This window comes from Mauremys mutica, chromosome 8 (assembly GCF_020497125.1).
Source record: "Mauremys mutica isolate MM-2020 ecotype Southern chromosome 8, ASM2049712v1, whole genome shotgun sequence".
NCBI classification, from domain to species: domain Eukaryota; kingdom Metazoa; phylum Chordata; order Testudines; family Geoemydidae; genus Mauremys; species Mauremys mutica.
This window is the reverse complement of record NC_059079.1, coordinates 81,863,060-81,883,469: the sequence shown is the minus strand read 5'-3', so window position 1 is coordinate 81,883,469 and position 20,410 is coordinate 81,863,060. Positions and strand designations below refer to the sequence as shown.

Below are 20,410 nucleotides of genomic sequence, written 5' to 3'. Positions count from 1 at the left end.
AACTGAGCATGGTAACTCTAAAGCAGTCGCAGAAGTTCTAAATTCTCCAAATCTTCAATTTCAGCGAATTAAAAATAAAGAAAGATGGTTCAGATGGTTCTCCCCATCTGAATACTCAAACACTTTGATTTCACAACTAACAAATTCTCTGAAAGTATGGGACAATAGCAGGGCCGCACAGAGGTGTTCAGGGTCAGGGCCAAAATCTGAAACTGAAGCGCCCACCCGTCCCTGCCCAGTACCTAAGGCTCCAATGGTGGGGTGGTAGGAAGAGTGAGCCCACTCCACACGCACCCTGTACTGCTGGCCCTTGTCCCATGGAGCTGGGCCCAGCTCCCCCTTCTGGTGTTGCAACCTGGCGCGTGGGGTCCTTGTGCTGATTTGAGTCCACAGTGGTCGGGCCAATGGACCCCTTTCTCCCACCCCAGCCCAGGCAGTCCTGCACAGTGGCACCATCAAAAAAACCCTAAAAGGATTACTTACATCGTGGACAAAGAGACAAGTGTATTGAAAGCTCCGGGAGTGATGGTGGTGATGCGATTGTCGTAGAGAGAGAGCAACCTTACTGAGCTTAGTCCTGTGAAGGTGTCATTGTTCACACAGCTGATCAAGTTGCTCCTCAGCATCCTGCAAAGATTCAGACATGGAATTAGAATACTCCTGGAAACTGTAGTGAAGGTGGTGGTGGTGGCCTAATCTAAAGGCAGGGGTCCACAAATGCCATTTCTAACATCCATCTGTTGTAATACAGGACAGTGACTGATGCTAAATGAGCATCAGACCCTATTCTGTTTTGACTCTCAAGAGTACAAATAGCTAACAAAGGGTCCTTCTCACCTCAAAGGTGTACCATTATGAATCTCAAACTCCATTATTATACTTGTTCACACATGGCATTAAAGAGTGGTGGACACTCTGCAGTTGAAATTACAGTGGGACCAAAAACCTTCGCTAGCATCAGACATGCAGTCAGCTTTAAAAGTCTAATGATTTACTGAGCCTGGGAGTAATCGAAAATGAATTTCTGAGGCCACCTGATATGGACTCTGGCTACCCTCTGAGCATAACAATACTTACATTGCTTTAACAAAATGACTATCCTAAATAGCTTTTTAAAATTTGTATTTAAACAGTATGAAAGGAGACAACAACAGTGGAAGCTTATGTATGGTATAGGAAAGAGTTTCCACACCAAAACCAGCTCTGAAATCTTATTATCATCATTAACTTTCCTATAGCAGTCAGAGGGGAAAAAAAGTTATGACCCCATAAAATGCCTCTTTGCTCAACGCTTGTACCAGATGAACATACATTGCTGTGAGTTGTTATGGTAACAATGAATTTGATGGTAAAGCCTAATTGAATTGAAATACTGTAATATCTAATTTTGCTTCATAGCCACAAAGGCTTTAGAGCTATTCAAGAAGCATGTGTCACATTTCATATAAAAGACTGTAGTGGTACATTAATGTCACTATTCATCTTCAGATTAAACATTATTCAGTATCTAAAGCATACCACCAGAAGGTCCCAAAACACATGCGATCATGTGCTCCCACTCCAATAATCTAAGCATGTAAACTAAAGGGGAAATAATTCTCTGCTCTGAAATCCAGGCAGTCTGCACTGAGTTCAGTATACCCTGTTGTCACATCCCACACTGATACCAGCCAGCTAGGCAGTTGGATACTACATTGATAGGAGGTACTTTACCATTGCCTGAGAGAGATTAGATTTAGCAAAACAGGTATAGATATTTACATCGTAATCAGGCATTTGGTGTGAAAGGCCATGACTTGACACTAAGTTTTAAGTGGATAAACGTCCAAATCCAGTTATCACCTCAGACACCTATAATATAAATAGATGGGTCCTAGTGCCATAAGCAGTGGTTAAATAGAGCATGTTAAAAAATGGAGAGACCAAAAAGCACATGACAAGAGATGTTAACAGGACACCAAAAAGTTGGGGGGAACTTGTCCCTTCATGCAATGGTTCCATTTATGCCATAAACTCTAGAAGGAACATGCTATTATAAGAGAAGGGGGTGTCTAAGGCCCTGGTTGGATTAGGTCAATTCTGGAAATACATTATATTGAAGTCATGTCAGAATGATGGTTTTTTTGGATTCTATACATTTTAGATGGTAACTTCACATAGCTAGGCAGGTTTTTAAATGCCCGTCCATCTCTATAACTATTTAATACATTTATAGAAGCACACAGGATTTTCAAAATCAATGCATGCCTCTGTCCAACATGGCCTCTTGGTTTAAGGCTATAGTTTTTATGCTCAAAGAATGCAGGTTTATAGATCCAAATATAGTCTCTGAAGCCAACTCTGGATTCTCTACCACACACTGGGTGCCCTTTCTGAAGGAAAACTTATACTTACAGATTTTCATTTCATGCTGTGTATATTTAGACTGCTTTAGCAGCTTGGGGGAAATGCAGGTCAGGTCAGCAGCATAGCGCAAATGCTAAATATCTTTCTATGAAAAAATACTTATTTTGTTTGGGAGCCCTGCCATGGGCTGCTTTCATAGCATAAAAAGTTAAATACTGTTTGTGGATACTAAATTAAAATTTTCTCAGTAAAACACACACACCAGATGGACTAAGCCAAAGAAAAGCAAAAGTTGAAGAAACAGTGAAGGAAAAGTTCTCCAGTTTTTGTCTCTACGGGCCAAGTTGTGAGGTCCTCACTCAGGCAAACCTCCAAGTCACGTCAGGGTTGTTTTGCTTGTGTAGGACTGAAGGGTTTGGCACTATGATACTTTGCAAACTAAGAAACACTTGTTGCTGTGACTAAACTGAGCTTTTTTAAAATTCCACTTGGCATTTTGGAGCCAATTGCAGGGGGAAGTCACATTGCTCACATGTTATGTCCTCCTAGAACAGAGACATTATGCAAACAGGATATCTGTCAAGTGGTCAATCACATGCCATCATTCTTTCTGATTTTACAGGAAGCTTTATCTCCGGTGTATGGAGCAGAAGCAAACTATGATCCATTTTCCAGTGTCTGCTGTTTGTCTATATGTCTAGGCACTTACGTGACCCCATCACTGTAGGAACCTCACATGCATTAAAGAATTTATCCTTAACACTTATGAGAAATTGGAAACTTAAAAAACAGAGATATTAAGTGGCTTGCAAAAGGCCACATGGGAAGTCTGTGGCAGAGCTGGGAATTTAAACCTTAATATCCTGGAATCTAGTACAGTGTGTTCACCATGAGACCATATTGCGTTATACAATCACCATTATCTCTGACATAATCACAGATAATGCCACAGTGAATTAAACCAAAGTAAATTTTAAAAGTCAAATTTTAGAAAGGATCTTAAATTAATTCTAACTAACTAAAACAGCTACATGATTAAATCCACTCAGCTTTGGCCCAAGACAGCTTCACTGTCAATTTACTAATTCTTGAAAATCAGTTTATAAAGAAACAGCAGATACCTAATCACTCACAGAGCACCATAAAAATACACAGTGCTCTGTGAACACAGTAAGACTCATTCCCTGCCCCAAAGAATTTACTGTCTAATAACTGTGGTGTAATTAGGTATGGCTGTAACCAAGCTCTCCCAAACAAGCAGCCATACTTTTCAGCAGTTGGACATAGGTTTCACACTTACATTGTCTTGAGTCCTGTGAGGCCTCTAAACATTCGCCCTTGCACAGATTCCAGCTGATTCCCTGTCAGCATCAGTTCCTGCACCCCTGTTGCCCCGTCAAAGGCACCTTCTCGGATCTCCTTGATCTTATTGTTATTCAGGTTTCTGGTGGGGGAAAGCAAAGGTAATAGGAAAAAGATTTCTGTCTTGTTCCAAACATTTGTCAGAACAAGAGACAGAGAGGCTTAATGAAGGGTATGTGCTTTGCAGAAATTATCCAGCCAGGTTTTCAATCTGTAACGTAGGGCAAACTGCAGTTTGAAATCATAACATACAAACAGCTCCCCTTTCACAACATTTATCACAAACACAATCATACCAGGATAGGAGACAAAACTGAGGTAAGCACGTGAGACAAAAGTCAAAGGAACTGCGCCCTGTTACATCTGGTCTGAATCAGGCTCTGAATGGGCTCGATCCTGCAAGGTGCACCACTTCTGGCACACCACTTGTGCATACAGTTAAACACCTGCTTAGGTGGTTTTGCTGGAGTGGTTTTCTTGCAAGTCTTATCTAACCACAGGGAGAAGAGCACATAACCCTGAGATATGGATCATCTTTACTTGTGTCTATTGTACAGCACCAAACACCACACTGGCTTTAAATGTGTAAGCAATAATGAAGTGGAGAAACAAAGTCAGATGCAAAGGGAATGATTAATGTAAATGTACAACGTAATTAAACTACAAAATGGTTTAAACCTGAAATGAAACCTGGGCTGAATGTGCTGTATTTGTGAAAAAGCCAAATGGATTGAAAACTTCCATTTGATAAAATGCTGTTAGAGATTTATTAAAATAGGCTACTCTTATTTATGAAAATCATGCCTTAAGTTCTTCAGAACCTTAGAGCTCAACCCTGCAAACATTTACTATGAGGCTCAGTGCATGCTACTCTGAATAATCCTATTGACTTCAAAGTTACTGCTCATAATAGTAAGCACTATTCTTTGTAATAAGGCTCTGAAGTATAGGGCCATGCATAAAACACATTTCCATTCTCCAAAAAGCATACTGTCTAAAGGCCAGACTCTGACACCGACACTCATATGAGAAGCACCTTCTTGCAGAAGTAGTCCCATTGCTATTCAACACGAGTAAGGGATTCAGAATATGTGCCTAAATGAGGGAAAACAAGCAAACAAGAAGGCATTGGACTTGTGCCTGGGCCATGCTTTTCTGAAGAATGGACAGTTTGATTAGGATAAAAGTTAATGGAACACATGGCAGCAGTACAATTCTGGCCTTAGATGCAAACAAACACTGTGGGGCTTGCTCTTTGCAGAACTTGTCCCTGAATTAAAGGAACTCTGTAGACTGGAGATGAGTTTCATGTGGTAAACTCTGGTAAGCTGGTTTATGTCTCCTGAAAAACTGTCAGATACTGGGCCATACAGCATGTGACCCATCACCTCTTGTGCGTTCTGCAGCCAGCAAGGAGGGGAAAGAATGCCAACTATAAGGAGGAAAAAATTCACGAAAATATATATACCTTTTTTGGGGGGGGGTGTTCAAAAAGTTTCTTGTGCTTTGTACTTTCGTCTATGATGTGAAGACAAGAGTTTATGTTCAGTGTCAAAGCCAGCCTTGTATGGATATTATGACATATGAATTTAATTTGGGGCTGAACTGTTGTCTGATGAAAGTTTATAGCTCAGTATCTCTTTTGTGTCTGTTTTGAATCCATACATTATGTTACTTCTTCTATTGCTCACAATGACGCTTTTTCCCTGGTGGTGACCATGGAGTGATGCATATTTGCAGTTTTGTTCTCTGACTGGTAATATACAACACCTTTGACCTATAGTTCACCATTAATAATCCAACCTGCACTTGTAGTGATTAGGTTTCATTACTATCTAAAGGCTGTTTGGTCATCCATGTAAAAGAGTGGTTGTAATCCACTTCCTAGAGGACATATACTCATGTTGCAAAAACCAAACACTCTTAAGTAGGCTGGTCAGAGACTGGAGAAGGCCTTATCTTCTCACCCTACAAACTGGACACACCAATCAGGTCAGGAATAAGGCATATTAGTTGACACTGTGTCAAAGCTTGCACCTTTCACTGTCAGAAGATGCACAAAGTAGAAATGGGACTTCAACCACCTGGATTATTGAACTCTGCTCCTTTCACCAGCAGCACATTACTACTTTTTAAGTGTCCAAAAACATGCTAGGTGTTTTACAGAATAGACAAAAATATATCCCCTGCCCTGAAGATCTTAAAATTCAATATTAAATAGTACAAGCTAAACCAAACAGTAGAGGTGAGGAAAGACCAGGCTTACAACAGTAAATGGAGACAAGACTGTTCTGCAATCCCGCTGGGATCATAGTCAAAGTAGATGTCTCACCAAGATCGGTTCCCTTATTTTTCTTCCTGAACCCATTTCCTCTCCATTAGAGTATAAAAAAAGAGATGGGTAGCTGACAGCAACTGTCCTGTACAAATATCTACCATTATGTGAAGATGTCCCTAAAGCCTGACTGAAATTTTGAAAGATTTACTAGAATCCTAGACCTTGGAAATAAGAGGCTTTTCACATTCAAGCTGCATAAAAAGATTCTCCCTGATGGCAAAATGGTGAAGAAAAAAATCAGCAAAACTTTAACTCTTCTTGTCTTATAATTTGGACAAAAAACAGGTTACCATTTTCAGAGGTGACAATGTAAATTCATAGCGAAAACGGCATGTTTCCATCTGGAATAAACTTCTGAAAAAACTCTGACTTCACAGCAGACTTTTACTACTTCAAACATTACAAGCCATGTCCTTCAGGAATGCTGAGATTCCATCCCAAATCATACTTGAAACAAGTGCTTTGAAATAATATTAGATCAGTCTTGGCAACCTTCCAGCTCAATCCTATTTTCCATCTGTTACTCTGGATTTGTTTTACAGAGATACACGAGTTTCCTTTTAAGTGAATTTGTTGGGGGCGAATGATGCTGGGCTAATCGCTATCTGGTGAGTGGGTCATACTACAAGTGGCAGTAGTATAGGTTTCTTCATGCAGCCCTACTGGTGCACCTTGACCCTTCCATGCAGCCTCTCCTCCTGGCTCCCTGCCCATTGGTCTTTCTGCTGGGACTGCTGGTGGGGCACACACAGTTCAGAGACGTGAATCTCTGTCTTCTGGAGTCAAGCCTCCAACTCCTTGACATACCCCAATTATTAACTTTTGGTTACTACCAACCTCAGCTAGATTTGATCCTGTATTATCTAGACATGAGGGGATCAGGGTCCTATCATCCTAATTCAGAGCAAAGGAAGTTTCAGAAACACAGAGAACCATAATTCAAGCTAGTCCAGAGACACAGAAAACCAAAGGGTAGGCTTACCCACCACTAGAGCTGGACAGGAAATAATTTTCCCATCCCACAAAAATATTTGAAATTTCAGAAAATCTTCCCTGCTCCACAGTGGGAGGAAACCGAGACCTTCAGAAACGTCACAAATATTAGAGTGAGAGAGACACATGGCCATACGAGCCAATAGCCTGGGGGTTACTGTACTCATCCGGGATGCGAGTGACCCAGTTCAAATCCCAGTTCTGCTTCATTTGTAGCAAAGACTTGGAAACCAGGTCGTCTACATCCCAGGTGAATGCCTTAGCCACCAGGCTATCCTAGGGCCTTTGTTTCTTTCTCTCTTGTCATGACCAGAAATTCCATCCTGGACCTGAGGAAACCTCTCTCAGTGAAAGTTTCATCAAGCCAATCCCTTCTTGCAAAAAGTTTTGAGTTTGGCAAGTCAGCATTTTCTGACTAAAACCCATTTCGTCAAAAAATTCCACACCAGCTCTACTCACCACCTTTGCCATGATATATCCATCCTGGACTTAAAATAAAAATCCTTGAGTCCAAACAATCCAGCACCCTTCTTGCTTTTGAAAAAAAAAATCCAAACAAACTGTGAATAGGATTTCAAAGTTTGAAGCCTACTTTCCAGGAGAGAATGTGGCCTTGTAGCTAGAACATGAGGTTTCAGGTTAAGAGTTCTGTTCCTAGCTCCGACACTGACATGTGGCTGACCTCAGAAAAGTCACCGTCCACTTTCCTGTGCCTATACTGGCTCTGACTTACATCCCTCACCCCCTTATAAATATCTGGGACAGCTCTAGAAAGTGTAAGATCCATTCCCCCATGCATCCACTTCAGAATGGGAGCATAATAATTGGGGTCTTTTTCAAAAATTCATACAGCACAACTTTATTAGATAGACCCTGTAATGGCTTTGTTGTATCCATGATGAGCTATCATGTAAATTAGTACCAAGAGACTTCTTAAAAATTGGACACATTTGATTCCCAGATTCAGGGGTCAATGAATCCTTTGGGACCATTTAAATACATGGCTTATTGACAGAACAGACAAAGGCTCCAAAGTGAAAACTGCCCGCACATGTGCCATTTCTAGGGAGAAAGCTGCTGCCATTGCCTCCCCGTACAAATAGGTTAGGCTACTGCGCTGTACTATAGGAGTTCAAATGGGCATAAATACACAAAGATTGTGAGGTGCTCAGATACTGTGGAAATGGGGTGCATAAATGTACCTCACATAGCTTGAGGGGAGATTTCCTTTGTTATTGTTAAAGGTAAGAGTCACTTTACCACCCAGTATTATAATGAGTGTTTTATCCAGCACAACCCTGGCGCATAGTGTTACTTGTTAGGTTAAAAATGAGGGAAACAGGGAGCACAGAGGAACCCAGACCTGTGTTGATGAGTGTCCACTGTGTAGCTGCCAGCTTAATCTTGCCTCGCAGTTGCAGGAGCGAGGCATGGATAAGGGCTTCATTACTATGAAGATCATTTCAGGCCATGACTCCACAGACACATCCATTCTCTGCCTACACACTGTCCCTTTTATTTTTAAGCTTTGCACTTGTGCATATGAGAGAAGGATCACAGAGGGCTTGATACCACTAATTACCCACTGCTGTATACTAAACCTAGGGCTCTAAATCTCATTTCTGTTCACAGGTAGCCTCCACCAGCACTTGTGCTGGGGTGCAGTAGTCAGGCACAATGCACAAAGACTAGCAGGATCAATGTTCTGCATCTACAGAGCTCTGGTTAATTTGGCTGTTTTTACATAATAGTGATAACCGCTGACATCCCATTGCTATCATGCAATAAAATCCACCAAAAATGCATGGACAGCTGAAAAGGAAATGGGTCCTGAGGCACGTCTATAAGCACTTAATGTGCATAGGCATGTATCAAAGGGGAACACCTACAAAGCCTGGTCATCATTAAAGACTTTGCTCTCTAACTTGTACCTGTTGGTAAAGTTTAAACCCACACCCACATCTTGGGAGAGGAGGAAAAAAGGAGTCTCTTGGAAGACTGGGCCTATATCAAAGTGTGTCTCTGAACACACAGAATGAAGATCTATTAAGTTATAGAAGTGCCATTTTTAGAGGGCTACTGCTCAGTGTCTTAGCTTTTTACATTAGTGGCTAAAGTTTATAATGGTGTTATACCCGTTGGTCATGCAATGTTAACATAGCTATGGGAAGGAAGATGGATTCTATTCTGGGTCATACATCAACAGAATTGTTTATCCTGTGCTAATTGCTGGGTTAAATTCTCTTTTAGGACTTTATCCTGCTAGTCATCACTGTAGTATGTAAGCACTTTCCACATAAAATCAATAACAGCACAGTCCCTAGTGGAATTTATGGAGTCTCTGGAACTTCTCCTGTTTCAGGGTAAAAATGCTGCTTGTGTTATGAGTTAAATTTTTAACTATTTCAATTGCTTTTTCTTGGTTTTAGGTTGATTCTTTCCCCAAGGGTTTTATAATTTTTTTTTAAGTTGGTAAGAGAAGAGGGTTTGAGTACAAAAGCACATTAGTCATTCTTATGGAAGAAAGAACTTTTTTAATGTTTGAGCCATACTGAAGACAACTGAGCAATTTTGATTTGGGATCACTGGGCCACAGTGAAGACAGAACTCACAAAACTGATGATAGAGTGAGTTGTTTTCAGAGTAGAACTGCTCTTTAAGGCTTTAATTATTAGAATAAACACTGCAATCCACTATCTACCAGAGAGTGTAGATTGAGGAAATAAAGGAAAAACTCAGGTGCACTCAGGCTGCTAGATTCCATAACACTCAATATCTGTCTGTCTATCAGGTGAGCACCAAATAAAGTCCATTACAGTAACCCTTGGTAGAGGTAACGAAGACATGGGTTGCCAGGGCAAGGTCAGTGTTTTGAAGAAAGGATGGCAATTTAGGAATATTTTAAAGGAGAAACGCCACTCTTGGCCATGGGTGACATTTGAGATTCTATGTTCAAAAATGACCCCACATAGCAAACCCTATTGGCACACTTGGATCAAGGGAAGCCACCGATCAAGTGATTCTATAGACATTTTCCCTTACCCATAAGCAATTATTCCTGAGATTCCAGCTGCTGTTTTGCATCCACGTCAGCTAGGAAACCAAGAGAATTGCTGTGGTCTAAGACAGTATAAAATATAGGTATGTCTAGCATTCTACTAATACTATAGACCAGCGGTTGCCAAACTTGTTCCGCTGCTTGTGCAGGGAAAGCCCCTGGCGGGCCGGGCTGGTTTGTTTACCTGCCACGTCTGCAGGTTCGACCGATCGCGGCTACCAGTGGTTGCGGTTCGCTGCTCCAGGCCAATGGGAGCTGCTGGAAGCGGCGCAGGTCGAGGGACATACTGACTGCCACTTCCAGCAGCTCCCGTTGGCCTGGAACAGCGAACCGCAGCCACTGGGAGCCGCAATTGGCTGCACCTGCGGACGTGGCAGGTACACAAACCGGCCTGGCCCGCCACAGGCTTTCCCTGCACAAGCGGCGGAACAAGTTTGGGAAACACTGCTATAGACTGTTCCACCCTATATATGGGATTATATAGTTAATTACTGAAGTTAATCAGGAAAAAAATGATAGGCACAGAAGTTTTACCCTTTTAAAAATCAGTTCTGTTTAAAAAAAGTTCATTTTAGTGGGTTTAATTTCTAAATAAAAGGCTGCCTAACTTGATATTATGGGGTAGTGACCTTTAGAGTTTCTGTACCAAGGATTTAATTTCATTTGTAGTCCTATAACATGTAAAATCAGTTTAATCCTAGGCTGTAATTTCATACATTAAGAGTCTGCCTAGAAGGAATATTTTCAAATTATTTTAACCACTGGATGTAATTGTATATCACAGGCCAGGCTGTTGCCTATGAACCTTGCCTGACACGTGCCGTTATGAGACTCTGTTTTCAGTTGCTTGTAACTTTTTCAAACTCTTGCCATTTGGGCAGATATTTTCCATGCTGGGTGTCTGCCTCAGGCTGACCTTTGAAAAACTCAAGTCTCCCTAGGCTTTGAAGCAGGGACTTGAAATTTGGCCTTTGTGTCAGGGTAGGTCTACACTTACAGTGTGTGCAGAGCACCAGTATTGTACACCCAGCTATCATGGGCATAAACACCAACACAGACGGTGAGGTATTGCTTAGGAGAGTAGAGCAGAGTGTCCTACATGCCTGAATCCTATGGCATACACCGTGCATGGCTCTCTACATGCCCAAACAGTGGAACCCACAGCTACACTGCTATTTTTAGCACTGTTGTGTCTTGCTGCTTCCCCTTTGCTGGACACTGGCCCCTCTGTAGTGAAAGATTCAGGCAGCTGGGAAAGGCTCTGGCCAGAACTTTTCCCTGCTGCCTCACCCCTGCTGGAGTCTTTCACGCCGCATTTAGCTACATACCACCATGAGTATGGATGCAGCTTGCCTTTCACTGCGGCATGCAGCTACATCTACCCTACACATCAAACCACATGTAGACAAGTTCACAGAGACGTGCTTTATGCCATTCCTGTGAAAATCTCCCCAAATTTGGCCAAGTTAAAAGCCTATGAAAAACTGCAGGTTGCATATACTGCCAAGCGTCTTGAGATTTTAGCGTTAAAGTCCCCAAAAATTCTGTCCATAATGGGCATGCTCCAGCCCAAGGCTGAGCAGGACTTGCCCTGCAGTTGCACTCTGGTGAGCTATGCCAGAGAAGGGTCTGGGTCCAGGCACCTGGACTGTGAGCAGGGAGACTCTCTTTCTCTCTCTCTCCTGTGCTTTCCGTGCCTCCTCTGCTTGGGCTTGGCGGTGTGGAGAAGGAATCTGCATGATTTGAACACAGAGGGGATAAGAGCCAGATGTGTTGGGGGGAACCTTAGAGTGGCGGGGGTTGACTACGAATGGCAGGGGTTGAGAGAAGGAAACTTGGACTGAAAGTTGGGGTGTGGGGGAGACTGGGACTGGCTGGGCAAGGAGACTGGGACAAGGAGCCAGGAGGACGGAAATTGATACTCTGAGGAGCCTGAGGAAGGATTTTGGGACAGAGTGGGCATGACTGGAGGCCATGGTGGGGAAAGGGACACACTGGATGGGGACCTGGTGAGTGGAGATTGGGGACAAGGATCTGGCCCTGCACTGGGGGTGAATCAGGGGTATGTAGTAAAGGAGGCTGTTGTGTGTAAGCCCCTCAGCCTCATTTGTTGCAGACGTTGGAAGGTGTGTAGTGAATGAGGCAGGGGATTGCAGGAAGAGGCAGGACAGTTTCATGGTGAAGGCAGTTGAATGTGGCCCTGAAGAACTGGAGTCTAGTCCTGCCTCTGACAAAGAGTTCCTAGGTGATATTAAGCAAATCACTTCTCACAGATGGTCACTAATTGTGTGGGCTTTATTTTCTGGGTGACTGACCTGAGTCCCTGGGGTCTGATCTGTAGAAGTGCTGAGCAACTGAAGTCAATGAGAGCTGTGCTTTGAACATAAAAATGTGCTACATAATGCTAAGTATTCTGAAAAACTGAGTCCCAGGTCTCTCAAATTTGGCATCCAAAATGAGTAGGAACTTCTGATTTTAATCTTCCTGTCCTTCAGTTCCCCATCTGTAAAATGGGGATCAGAGTAAGGCCTTCCCCCCGCACCATCTCACAGGGTGTTGTGAAAGTAAATTCATTGTTTGTGAAGCACTCAGATACTACAGCGATGAGTGCCATAGAAAAGCTCATGACACACGTAACACTGTCATGTGGTGCTTAGAAATGAATGTGGTAAAGACCCTCTCAATGATGTCCCTAAAATGGTGGTGAAATCAGTCTGCATTCCACACCCACACTGAAAAAAAGGGGGCTTGATCCAATTCTCTTGCTCCTTTTATATAAAAAAGTGGCAGCAATGGGTGGCTGTAAGGCTTAACCAACATCTTTTCCACCACGTTCCCTGCCATACACAATAAGCAGCTGTGTTAGAACCACCTGCAACCCCATCCACCAGTGTCTCCCTGGCACAGACACTGCTAAGTAAGCCCCTTGTACTACTCACTGAAGCAGCCTATCACTTAGTAAAAGGGCATTGGTAAAGGGCAAGCAATGACATACAGGGGAGCTATTTTTCTGGCGGCTCAATTGCTTTATGGATGCTTCTAAAGCCATTTTATGAAAGTGTGTGTCTATAGTGTTTCAAACAATGGGAAGTGGTGGCATAATCAAGTTTGATGCACGCTTTTCAGGAAAACTAGCTTAATCTGTTTTAAAGAAGTCAATGATCTCCAATACTTTTTTCTATAATCCCAGCATGTCATGTGGGACAAGCCTTTCACTAAAGGATCTTCAGGTAGGGCAGGAAAAAATGAAGCCCAGCTAACCAGCATGGCTAGAGAATTCTCTTCTTGGAGGCTGCTACTGAAAATCTATATGAGGCAATGCTTTATTATGAACTTCAGGGCACAATTACCTCTCCTTGCCAAACCTTTCATTGCCAGAATCCGGACATCTGAACTGCACCTGTAATCTTACATTCTTATCTTCTGCCAAGAATAAAGCACTGAAGATTTATTGCTTCGTAGGAAACAAGCTCTTAAAACACATGGCTGTTTCATGCTGCATTTATGAATAGCAACGCTGCCTTGTCAAAATGCCCCAACTCCTTATAGATCTATAGGCACAAGAAGGACAGCTGCTCAATCTGTCTATTTTATGTGTCAAATGAAATCAAGGAAATGATCCCAACAATCACATCGCTTATTTCCAACTAAAACATGATCATGTGAGATTTTTTTTCGCAGTTGTATATACTTATTTATTTTTGTAGTGCTATTTACTTTATGTAACTACACACTATGACCTCTACAGGCAACAGGACTTTGTGAAAATGTCACCAACATTTACTAAAAAGCACCAACATGCCTTCTTCATGGTGTCTTTCATGGTGTTTTAGGCTTACAGATATGACTAAACTCCCATGTTCTCTTTCAACTCTGAGATGCAGGATCTAAAATAAACAGCATCTGAAACTTTGGCAGCCTTCAAATTGACAAAAACGATCCTCACCAGGTTTGTGTGTCAGATCCTGAGATCTTGCATGACTTGAATCTGCCAGAAGATTCCAGATGTTTAGTAACATGTGGAAGTGAAAAGTATGTGTGTTAGGGAGAGGAAGTGTGGTTGGTTGGTCTTCCCAAACTTGGTTTGACTGACCGATGTAATTTTGCTCAGTAGAAACCGTAGATGGGATTTGGGTGAGGGCAAGAGAGTTCAATAATAAGGTCTGATAAGAGCCACTTTCTAAGATAAATTTAAATAGAGCCCACAAAAATCCTTTTATAATAGAGTTCCAATGCGTACATTTGAACCCATTAATACTTGCAGCAGAATATTTATCAGGAGAGATCTCATATTACTGAATCACCCAAAATATGACTTATTCAAATATGCACACTCCATAGGGATAGAACAATGCATAGGGCTTATAAAGGGCTATAGAACCATGCATGTCAAAGGCAGCAACTTTTTTCTTCTCTACAGAAGATTAGTGAATGCAAGAAGTTGAGCTCATTTACTTCCCATTACAATATTTTGTGTTTAGAATATCTGATACTACCATGCTGCTTGGTGGCCGATGTGAGATACAGCATGGTCTTGGAAGTTGTGAGTGGGCATGTGTCCACATGACAAAAATCAACAGACTAATTAATATCTTGTTGGCAGTCTCAGGTAAGAGGCAGAGTACAGAATTGGCATGAAGGCTGAACTCCCTTCATCCTCTACTGAAGATATCTTGGGAAAGACAAGGTGGGGGGAGGTAATATCTTTTATTGGACCAATTTCTATTGGTGACAGAGACAAGCTTCCAAACTCCACAGAGCTTGTAGAACTCAAAAGCCACTCTTTCACCAACAGAAGGTGGTTCAATAAAATATATTACCTCATCCACCTTGTCTCTCTCATGTAGGATCAACACAGCTACAGCAACCCTGCAAACATATCTTCGGAAGTAAGGGTTGACGTACTTGGGACAACATGGGAAGCTTGTGGTGCCATTGCCTGTCCCGTACCTAGTCTGTGGATAAACTGAGGACTTTGCCTTCCAGGGCTGTCAATCTGACACCTTATCCACTAAATTCACTTAAATTTAAATGGAAAAAATAGAGGACATTCTACTACTGCAGTATGGAACTGCCTAAATGGGACTCCTCCCCTTCCTCACAGTACAAGGTATCAGGGATTATATTACATATGGATACTTATGAGACAGGAACTTGAACTTACATTTTCCTTAGGCTGGGCAGTTTCTTGAAGACTCCAGTAGCTTCTAGAACTGAGATATCATTGTCATTTAGACGGCTGGTGGGAACAAACAAAAAGGCACTTAATGCTTCATGGATCTCTGTAGATGTGTCTCTATGGTGTACAAGATTGCTACACAGAAAATGATGACCTTTGTTAAACAAAAAGAAGGATCTCACCCTAATTTCCTGCCAACCCTCTATCCACCACCTATTTGAGCTCCATACAATAGAAGCCGTTATAGACAAAAAACATATAAAAGTAACTATATAGAAAGTTCTGTGCAAATGAGAGGGAGTGGCTTGCAGAGCATTTTCTCTACGGCCCCTTAAATCTGAAATTTGCTTCCCATGTTTGGGTCTGAAATAGCCCATGCCTGTTGATCCTCAGAAGTACTGCAAAGACCATTCATTAGCAAGGGCTATTAGGCAGGGCAGAGGGCTTGGGTGGGAGGCTCTATTGCCCTGATTGAATTTGTACCTGGTTACATTTACTTTAATTTTGCTGTGTGCATGCTTTACTATGCACCAAAGGATTCAGATGTGGCTCAGCATTTTTTCATTTCATTTCTTTCCTTTTCTTTTCATTAAGTGGAAATAAATAAAATACCTTAAATACATGGAAAGATTTAAAGAGGACATAAGCACTATAAGAGGACCAAATCCTGAAGATACTATGTTATATCCAATATTGTCTTATACTCCATTAAATTGGATAATTTGCCTTTCATCTGAATGGATCCCCAAAAGTAGAAAGTATACATAGAACATATTAGCTCTTTTATATACAGAGTCTCTTCGCAGTTTAATGTATGCAGACAGTTCTAAGGTGGAATGAATAAACTGTTTCACAGCCTTACACAAAGATTTAGGCCAAAGGAATACCCCCCCCTTTTTTTTTTAATTAGCAGCATTGCATTTTGAAAGGTCCAATAAACAAGCAGTTTAAAAAAAAAAGAGAGGAAAAATGTGCAAAGGATGTTCAGAATGTCAGCATTCACCATAACCACCTCTGGAGGGCATGCCACTTACAGATCGGTAGCATATTCAGGAAGGTGACTTGGTAAGCGGGTGAGTTTTTGATTGGAACAGTCTATAATTGTTCCTTCGCAGCGACACTTTTCAGGACAGACAAGGTCCATGAAGCACTCCCCGGTGAACTTACTTCTGTAATCCTCTGAACCTGCAAGGAAATGGAAATGTATCCAGGTAAACAGCCTGACAATTAACAATCACAGAAATCAGAGTTTGAAAGGCGACCCCTCAGTTCCTTCTCCATCACCCCCATTCACTCCCCCCCCCCCTCGGACTCCCCCAGCCAGTGCAGAGCTGCTCCCTACATTACATTCCAAGGTGTTTTGTCCAGCTCTTTTTTCAAATGACTCGAGAGGATGGGCTTCTGTTTCTTTCCTTCTTCCCTTGGGAGATTATTTCATAGTCTTATAGGCCTTCCTTTTAAAACATTTTTTTCTTAATCTTGTCTAATTATCCCTTTGGGGTCCATCCACAGGCCTGCACACACACAGCCTCGCTGCAGTCAGGTTTGCCCATTTGCACTTCACTCTTGCATCAGGGTGCAATAATGATGTCAGCAAGAAAGATGGTGTATTCAAGTGAAGGAGTCATTTTAAACAAGGGTGTTCAGAAAGGATTCTTTTACTAGCTATTAACCTAGCATAAGCGAGCCTGGTCAATTTTGCAACAATCCGATATCTTGACTAACTACATTAAACAAAAAGCAGTTGAAAATAATAGCAGTTTAAATCATGTTCATTTTAATCAAGGTAAGGACAGACTGTACTTAGAGAGAATCACTCTCTAACATGCCATTATATTGTAATTGCCAGACTTCTTTGACAAGGCTTTTGACCCATTCTAATGAAATGCTTTTCCAATTAGGTTCAATGAACTACTCAGTACTTTTCAGCTTTTTTTATATTAATAATAAGGGGCTTGAAACTTGATCTCTATGCTTCTGGAGCCAAAAGTATTAATAAAAGTGTATGTAAATCCAAGGGTTGCCAGGACAGATCTAGTCATGCAATACTTGCCTGCTCACTTCATATTTCATTATGGAACCACCAAAAACTTCTTTGGAAACATTTGTTTGCTCAAATGATCATAACAACCCAAACCATATTTTTAACTTGTCCAGGGCCCCCAAAAGCCAATTGTAATTGTAAAAGGTCTTTGTCACTCCAAAAAACACTTAGTTGAAAAGAACTAATTCAAACAGACAATACCTTTTTCAGAGTGATTTGAACAAGCTCGTTTTTAAAGAACTCTGAAAAAAATAATAAAAAATAAAACCCAAGCTGAAATTTGCCTTCTGAGAGTTGATCTCATTTTTATTCTAGTTTCCCTGTTGAGGCTGATAAAAACACCACTACTTGTTCTATGATTGCTATCCAGAAGAAGAAGAAATGAATCATCCAATGGTACTGTGGCAGGGTGGACCCTGCTCCTGCTGTGAAGGGGTTTAAAAAGTGGCCTGGCAGGGCTTGAGAGCAGTGGCTCTCAAGGCTGAGTTGATTGGGGAAGTGGCTGCAGCTGGGGGCCACGGCCTAAACAGAGCAACAGGGCCTTATAAGAAGGCAGGGAAGCCAGAAGACAGACAGTCTCTCTCTGCCTTCAGAGAGAGATGGGCCTGGCTGCTTAGTGGCTAAACAAGGTACCTAGGGTGAAGCAGGGCTGGGGAAAGGCTGAGGAGCTGAGGAAGCTCCAGCCTAGAAAACCCCCGGCTGCGGCCTAGCATAGGGTAAAAGGTACTGGGGGTTGCAGAGGGCAACCTAGGGGTAGGCCAAGGCAGCAGGTCCAAACCCCCTTTGCCGATGATGAGTACTGGATACTGCAGTCTGCCCCAGCGAATGGGGGCCAGATAGAGACTGGGCAGTAGCCACTACTGAGGCGAAGTGGGGATAGTAGGGTGGGGGGTTCCCGAGGCAGGGGAAACCCAGAGAGAAAAGGGGTTACTGCTGGGGGCAGCACCCCATGTGAAAGGGCACCAGGGTCCAGGGAGGGACTCGGGCCAGAGGACAGGCGGATCACCGGCCTGCAGAGGGCGCTCCGAACGCTGGACTGAGCTAATTCCCGGAGTGACCAGCAGGAGGCGCCGCGGGGGTGAGTCCGACCCATTTACAGGTACCATTATTATATTAATTCCTGTTACATAACACCTTACCAGAGGAATCCAGTGAAATTTGGTAGCTCCAAAGTTCTAGCACTTTGATCATCAGACCAGCAGGTTAAAGTCCCATAGAAAGACTTGCATTTAATTTATAACACAATGGTTAAAACTACAGTGCAGAAAGGAAAGCAAGTAACATGCTTGTATAGTACAGATAACAGGGTGATGAATGCTTTGCAAAAAGACTGGTCATCATTCTGTTGAGAAATTAAATTAAGGTCTGATCTGTCTATTGTTTTTAGCCTGAAGGCACTGGAAACAGATCTTGGAGATATTTAAAACTGAAAACATTTGTGCTCGACACTTCCTTATTCATTTAAAATCACTTAAAACATTAGGCAGCTATATCCCATTGTATGTTTTAATGTGCTTTAAAAATACCTATTACAAAAACAGCAATAACAGCCAACTCTCTCCTGAAAGTCCCATAACTGGGGCACAAGTTAAAATGGTGACAGACAGGGGCGGCTCCAGGCCCCAGCACGCCAAGCGCGTGCTTGGGGCGGCATGCTGCGGGGGGCGCTCTGCTGGTAGCCGGGAGGGCGGCAGGCGGCTCCGGCGGACCTCCCGCAGGCGTCCCTGCGGAGGATCCGCTGGTCCCGTGGATTCGGTGGAGCATCCGCAGGCACGTCTGCGGGAGGTCCACCTGAGCCACGGGACCGGCGACCGGCAGAGTGCCTCCCATGGCGTGCCGCCATGCTTGGGGCAGCAAAATGGCTAGAGCCGCCCCTGGTGACAGGTGAACACTACTGCATACGATGGACAGCACTCTACATCTGAGTCCATTAGCACTTCAGAATTGTTGTTACACCACCCACATTGAGCAGTCTCCAGGAATTAAGTAGTGACCAGAAACGGGTTTGAGAATATATCAAATTTAACTTCTGAAAAATTCACTTGTACCTTTCATTATAAATTCATTTCTTGAAAGAATAATTGTGAATGCAATAATGTGGTGGCAAGTAACTGTCTATTTAGGACTCTCTGTTGCTGTTTATTTAGGCGTTTTGTCTACTTTGGACATATACCCAGTGTCCTGTGGGAAAATGAGAGATGGGTGATGGAGTGGAAAACCTAGGAAAAAAGGTAGAAAGGAGCATATATTTTTTGAGGGATTTAATATATTAATTTCTAGACATATTTTTCTCAACCTTTTTGGAAAAGCTAATAGAAAGAAATTTACCACGTGACTTTGCAACTTCAAATTCCAATTCTCCGGCTGTGTACATCTCTCATACCTGCATCAACCATTAGAAACCCATCTAGCCAGGGCACCAGTTCACCACCTGCATGCTTGGAACAGGTGAAAACCCTTCAGAACTCAGCAGGAGAGAAAGGAAGCAAAGATTTAAAGGAGAGTTATCTGTATAAGCACGAGTCAAAGTGATAAATAACACACACATCCTCGTCAAGTAGTCAAAGTCATCCATTAGGCTGAAAGACAGCAGGAATCAGCTGCCAAAGATTAGATAAAATTTACTATTTGACTAGAGCCTTGAGATCACTTGGACAGGTGGCTGCTCTATTAAGTTATTCCCATCAGGGAAACTAATGTGAAATGCAGCCATCTGCTTGCAGAACTAGTTAAATGTGTATCCCCATCTCTACAGGCAATATTTTATCAGCATATTGCCTCAGAGGTTTAGGTGGATATGGTATGATTTAAAAAGCACAGTTAGAGATCATGTGCAAATACTACTTCCTCTATTCTAAAAATTAACCTTAGTGAACCATGGAGAAGAGCTACCAAAGAAGTGCAAAAGATTTTGTTTCAGACTAACCATTAACTCATATTTTTATACCATTTTAGTTGGAAGATCTGTGAAGCTAGCCTGAATGTAAAACATGATCTGAAACTTTAAGGTAATTTCCAGTATTGAAACATTACTTGAAACATTAATTGAAAAATTGAGTTGTCTCTAAAAAGGATTTGCCAAAGACAGAA

General features: G+C 42.3%; 1 protein-coding gene across 3 annotated transcripts in view; it reads right to left on the bottom strand.

Moving 5' to 3' along the window:
* The window catches only part of SLIT3 (slit guidance ligand 3), a 768,837-nt gene that overhangs the window by 171,596 nt on the left and 576,831 nt on the right, over nucleotides 1-20,410 (bottom strand). For all 3 annotated transcript variants that reach the window (XM_045026794.1, XM_045026795.1, XM_045026796.1), the window contains 4 exons: nucleotides 16,311-16,461; nucleotides 15,262-15,336; nucleotides 3,647-3,790; nucleotides 484-627 (listed from right to left, as the gene is read on the bottom strand). In XM_045026794.1, coding sequence (XP_044882729.1) covers nucleotides 484-627; nucleotides 3,647-3,790; nucleotides 15,262-15,336; nucleotides 16,311-16,461 — 514 coding nt within the window. The remainder of the gene's footprint in view (nucleotides 1-483; nucleotides 628-3,646; nucleotides 3,791-15,261; nucleotides 15,337-16,310; nucleotides 16,462-20,410) is intronic.